This window comes from Echinops telfairi, unplaced genomic scaffold (assembly GCF_000313985.2).
Source record: "Echinops telfairi isolate 266 unplaced genomic scaffold, ASM31398v2 ScPeMD7_7458;HRSCAF=8496, whole genome shotgun sequence".
Taxonomy (NCBI): Eukaryota; Metazoa; Chordata; class Mammalia; order Afrosoricida; family Tenrecidae; genus Echinops; species Echinops telfairi.
Window position 1 is genome coordinate 15,219,897 of NW_022111358.1, and position 6,328 is coordinate 15,226,224.

Genomic DNA, 6,328 nt, shown 5'->3' on the forward strand with positions numbered 1-6,328 from the left:
CTTTATAATTGATCAAGTTATCAGTGTAGCATTTTATAAATGGATGAATCTTATGGGTGAAAATATATTTCCTTTCAATCATCCAATAAAAGCCCCTTCGGAGTGAAGGACATTAGTGGGGCTGTTACCATCCTCTACTAATAATTTCCAAGGTAAACATGAACCAGTCTATTTGCCTCATGCCATATTATATCTAGATAGTACAAACCAGTTCTCTCGCCAAACTCAATTGTCTAATTCCAGGGTCAATATGATTTTGGAGATTCTGTTTTCCCATCTGGTAATTTTACAGATCATGCACACTAGAAAAATATCCAAATAACCACTTTTTACCACAGTATGTGTAGGGTCCATTTACTGTATACAATTCTGAACATGGAATTATATCTTAGTATATGATGTTACTATAATAATTTTTCCATACCCTCAAAAAGAAACAAACAAAAAAGATTTGGAGTGGTTTTTCTCGTTATGGCTTATGGAGCTTCACCTGGAGTCAGGCCGAGTTGTTATCAGTTTTGTTCATCAAAGCTGCTTGAAGTAGGTGGCAAAATTGGAGTTGGGCTTCTGGGATGAGCCAGCTGTGAAAATAAAAATTCCACTTAGAATGTGAAGTAGGTTCCTATGGCTGATACAATTCTTCTTCCTCACAAAAGAACCTAGATGTTGCAGGACAGCAAAAGCCACATTTCAGCCTCTCAGTAGAAGTTCCTGAATTGGGCTTCTCTAAAGGGGTTCGATGACAGGGCTTAGTTGACATGCCCTATGCCTTTCCTTCTTCTCTTGCCTGAAATGTACGTCCGAGGCTTCAGAAAGTGTAGCCATTTGGACCTCCAGGATGGAAGAGCTGTGATGACATGGATGCTGATGACATGGTGACGTTTCTGGACCCTTTGTGGCCTATCTACTGCCCAAAGGTAAGAAAAAAAAGCCTTTGTTTGGTGAAGCCATTAGAGTCAGGTTGCTGTACCTGTAGTCAAATGCATAACCCTAACTGATATAGCTGCTTTTTGAATTAAAGGAAAAGATGAAATAAATAAATAGATGGGGGGGGGGGAATAAATAAATAAAGGAAAAGATGAAGCCTGAGAGCTAAGTGGGAAAAATCAGTCTATATTTGAAAACAATTTTTACTAGACATTTTCCTAGGAAATAAATTAACGAGCACAATGTACAGTATTCCTTTTTATCTGTAATTTTGGCCATTTAATAGATTGGTTTACTATTTACTGTATTTTCAGCGTACCCACTTCACTTTATGAACTCTGGGGTAGGGCAGGGAAGACCAGGATCTTGGAGCTGTCCTTCACAACTTGTGGAATTACCAAAGACCTGCATTTCTGTGGCTCTGCATATCCTTCTGAATGCTTCCTCCAGAAGTAGGAGCCTGGTGACACTTCCGGAGAAGGCTGTGCTGTGTCCAGGAGGGCTACATTGATTGGCGGGAGGGAAACCAAGCTGCCAGCAGCAGGCACTGATTCTAGAGTCCCGGAGCTAGACAAGGGCAGTGCTGGGGTGGCAAAATTCTGTGGAAACGGTGGCACAGGCAGTGGAGTCTGTGGTGTGTCTCTATTGCCAGAGGGAAAAGGAAATATAAGCTTCAGAGACATAGAGGCTTTTGGTCCCAGCACCTCAGAAGGTGGATACTCCTCACAGGTCTAATACTGGAGGCTGTCAGGAAGGTGACTGAGACAAATAGGGTTTAGAAGAAATCACAGCAGGGTCAGCTGATCCAGTGAGTTGGGATGTGCCAGTCATACAGTGATCGACAAAAACAAAATTATCAAGACTTTTTCCTATATCCCTGCATGCTCTGACTCCTGTCTACTCCTATCATGATCCTTGTGTTTCAGCACAGTGCATCTTGCCACAGTGGCTAGCCATGACCCTTCCTTCCAGCCTGCCACGTCACCCTCACACAGACTGTTCTTCTCCCTGATACCCATAGCAGGCCCTCCCCCATACTCCACAGGCTCCCTTCCCAGTTCATCCCTGTTCGTTTTCAACCCTCACCAAGCAGCATCACTTCCTAAGATAACCCAACGCTAGATTGTCTAGGTTACATCAAATTGCTATAAGTTCTCACAAAATCTTGTTCCTTTCCTTCATAGTACTTGCGATATGTAAAATTATGCAAAAATATGATTGCCATATATACTCGAGTATAAGCCAACCCGAATATCAGCGGAGGCACCTAACTTTACCACAAAAAACAACATTAAAAATGTGCTGGAAAACTCGGCTTATACAGGAGTATATACGGTATAGGACTAATATTCCAAAACGGCAGATTTATGTCTGTTTTGCTTACCACGGTGTCCCTGGCTCTCACAGTGCCTGGCATACGGTCTAAACCAAAACCAGACTCCCTGCCATCGAGTCAGTTCTGACCCATTGTGACTCTTCAGGACAGGGGAGAACTGCCCCTGTGGGTTTCTGAGACTGTCACTGTTTACGGGAATAGAAAGCCTCATTTTTCTCCCGGGAGTAGCTGGTGGTTTCAAACTGCTGACCTTGTGGTTAAGCGGCCCAACGAGAAACCTCTATGCCACCAGGGCTCCTTACCATATAGGTAGTGATTAATAAATCCTTCCAAAAGGAATGAATAAAATCAGACTTTCTTTGTTAAAGTAAAGATGATCATTTTAACTCACAGAAACTTATAAAGCCTAAATAGGAAAATGCTTTACAAAATATACCCAAACCACAAACCAAGACCACCGCTGTGGAGTCAGAGCAGCTCTGGAGGAGGGAACAGAATCGCCCTGTCCCCAGGCTGTAAATTTTTATGACAGCAGATTGTCACATTTTTCTCCTGAGGAGGGGGTAGTGGGTTCAAACTACTGACCTTTTAATTTGCAGCTGACTGCTTAACCACTGTGCCACTAGGGTACATTAATATTACTACAAATGGTGCTTTAGATTACTATCTTAAGAAAATTATTTGGAAGAAAAAGAAACAAAATGATTTATTCTAAAGGTTTACCTGGAACTTTCTTCGTAAGGCCCGTGTCATTACTGGGGTCAGTCCAGTTCCTGTTTCCATATTTTCTTTATTGGTAAGAGGTGTTCCACCTGGACTTCTGCAAAGGTATTTCATGCATTAGGAGCTGTGTTTTTAATCAACTTTTCAAATAGACTGGACAACATAAATGTAAGAATGTATTATTACCTCTCTACGTCAACTTTTCTAAGTAGTTTCCGTAGATCCAGCTGGGTTTTACCAGGAGTTCTGAGAAAGTAAATACATAAAAGTTAGATTTGCTACTAAGTCATTTTTCTAAAAGCAAAGAAGTCATTTTTAGAGGCAATTTTCTAAAAAAGTGGCTGCCCTTTGTACATTAAAAAAATAACAGCACATAAAATAATAACAGTACATGGCTGATGAGACAAGATGATATAACCATTCTAATGAGTACTATTCTTGATTCAGTAATTATCTATGCAAGAGCCTAACCCAAGGATAAACCCAGCTATGCTCACTGACAATGAACAAGAGTGTTTATTGAAGAGTTAAAGCAATGTCTAACTAAGAAGTTATAAGAAACCTAAATATCTCAAAACAGGATATGATCTAAGCAATCTGCATGCAATGGATTGCATATATTAAAGAAATCAAAGTGATGTTTTAAAATAGTTTTCAATAACATATGAAAGTTCATGGCACAGTAAATGGGACACACACACATAAACACACACACATACTTTTTTGATTCTAAGACATGCTCATTTAAATTTTTTATTTCTGAGACCAGGCTCTTTTAAAAATCAATAAATTAAATTAATAAATTTGCTATCAATTTAAAATGAAAAAAACTCCCTTATATTTTAATTATATTTCGTATACATTTTTGAAGCCCCTTTATATATCTTTTTACTCCAAATCTGTTATTAAAATTATAAAATGGTACATTGTGCTTAACAGTGACTACTCCAGTGGCAGGATTATTTGGAGAATGTTTATTCTCTTCTTCAAACTCCTTTACAGGACTCAGCTTTTCTACAATGAGCATATAGATGTTTTAAAGTCAAAAGTAACAAAAATATATTCGTTTAGGGAGTGTACAGCATATTACTGGAAAGTTCCTTACATGAAGACATTTGTAACTCGAGTTGATAGCACTTGGGAGTTTGGTTTCAGGGTAACACGTTGCAGGTCAGAAACAGAGACTAAGGGATTCTGTGCCTTCGGTGACGGTATAAGCTTTAATGACAAAATGAAACACCATGTAAAACACATTTTAAAATTCATTCAAAATTTAAGCATGCTTAAACAGCAAATATTTGGTTGCTAAATGTCTAAGACGCATCTACTACTCTACTCAATATTTATTCAGAAGCTTCGAAGTGTGTCTTTACTTCTTTAGACTACCTAATGGTTGGTAGCTAACACTGCCTAATTAAATAACTCTGAGATATACACATTTTGTTGAATAAAATTATTTAAAACATCAAGTACTTTTCTTAGAATGGCTTCTATACCCGAAGCTTATTTTCTATAAAGGGATACCAAAACCAAACTCATTGCCACTGAGCCCATGCTGACTCATAGTGACTCCCCGGTGGGTTTCTGAGACTGTAACTATTTATGGGAGTAGAAAGCCCAGTCTTTCTCCCATGGAGCTGCTGGTGGTTTTGAACTGCCCACTACATGGGTTGCAGCCCGATGTGTAACCACTACACCATTAGGACTTCTTATAAAAGGATAGACGTATTAAAAACTAAAAGACTACTGCTGACCTTAGTACCGTCTTGTTAGAAACCTCTGTACCATGAGAGCCGAGTGGAGAAAAAAGTAAGTGCACAGCTGAAGGGTGAAAAAAAATGAGGCAGAGGTTTAAGTAAACTGTCAGCATGTACACACAGGCTGGCAACGATGGCAGGAATATATGATGCCAGAGGCAGGGGACGCTGCTACAAGTTGTTGACTGTGTACTACTGTCTAGAATTTCTCTCTCAGTGAATCTAGACTTTCCAACACCATTCAATCGCCACGAACATATGCAGACCCACTGTGCTGGTACCAAGGCAGTCTCTTTTGAGCTTTTGTCCTAGATTTATGATCCTCTGGACTAGTCCTGGTCTCAGTTGTGACTGAATGTAACAGCATGTGCCCAATAGATCATCTCTTCTGCTGACTTAGCTGATCAAAAAAAAAAAAAAAGAGCTAAGAGGCCAAGAGTATGGTCAATACCATACCTTCTTACCTTCTTCCTTTCATCAAAACTTTGTGTCTTCTTTAATTTCACAGTTAGTAGATCTTTAACTGTTATCTGCATGGGTCCATCTCTTTTTACTGGTCCAGCCTTAAAATACATGGCGAGGTTAGAATTCATACTGTTCATACTGACACCAGGACGTGCAGTCAAATGCAAAACTAAATCTAGTTTTCAAAGACTTAGGAGTTAACAATCTACATTCTTTTTTTTAACAATCTACATTCTTATTGACCCTAGGAAAATCTATCAGCTTGCATCTACTTCACCAAGACCAACCCTATATTCTGTACCTGTGGATGCTGAGACTAATGCAAAAGCCTCCATCAAAATTTAAGGCTTTGAGAGTAAATAAAAGATGGACTAATTGTCTGCAACCATGCATCTTCCCCAGAAGTTATTATATTAGGCAGTAGTGGAACGAGTTACTAAGATCAAAGTGAAAATTTCGCCTCTTACCCAGAAAAATTGCTCTAGCTCCCATAGACCAAAAATATATAGGGAGAACAGTATATATTAGGTATGATATAAAGTAGGTTAGATTTAACTCAGTCATTTAAAACTAATTGTATTTATAATGAACATTCTGCTAATTTTCAAACAGGGTGGTACCTATTTAAAAACCAAACAAACCAACCTCAGGTCTCTTTGGCAGACAAGTAACTTTAAGGAAGACTGATCCCCCATGAAAAAATGAACAAGCGTTAGGGTCTGCCAGCCCTTTTTAGTGACTTCACTCACTAAGGAAAGTTCTGCTCCTCATTGGTTTCTCAGGAAAGTCTTATTTTTTGTAAAAAGATATGTTTAGAAGCTAATAGGAATTTTCCACCCTATTAGAGTTGATTCATTTATCCTTTCCAAAAAAGGAAAAACATTCCTAAATCTGGCTTTCATGATCGCCTAGGGAGCTGAGCTATAAGAACACAAACATTTGGATCATTAAGATAGGAAATCAGAAAGCCATGTAGGTCTACTGCCAAAGGTATTAACCCAAACTTAAAAAGCTTCACTCCATCATTACACACTGACCACAACACAATGTCACTAGATTGTTTCCTACCTGAAGTGATTTAGTGCAATCAGCTTTTCTGAGCAGCAGTGGGGCCATTGGT

General features: G+C 39.0%; 1 protein-coding gene across 1 annotated transcript in view; it reads right to left on the reverse strand.

The window, feature by feature from the left end:
* Positions 1 to 410: 410 nt before the first annotated feature.
* PRR11 (proline rich 11) overlaps positions 411 to 6,328 on the reverse strand; it is a 19,120-nt gene continuing 13,202 nt past the window's right edge. Inside the window, exons 5-10 of the mRNA XM_045299294.1 lie at positions 6,277 to 6,328; positions 5,208 to 5,306; positions 4,092 to 4,204; positions 3,173 to 3,232; positions 2,987 to 3,083; positions 411 to 581 (exon numbers count right to left, since the gene is read on the reverse strand). Coding sequence (XP_045155229.1) covers positions 513 to 581; positions 2,987 to 3,083; positions 3,173 to 3,232; positions 4,092 to 4,204; positions 5,208 to 5,306; positions 6,277 to 6,328 — 490 coding nt within the window. The 3' untranslated portion in view covers positions 411 to 512. The remainder of the gene's footprint in view (positions 582 to 2,986; positions 3,084 to 3,172; positions 3,233 to 4,091; positions 4,205 to 5,207; positions 5,307 to 6,276) is intronic.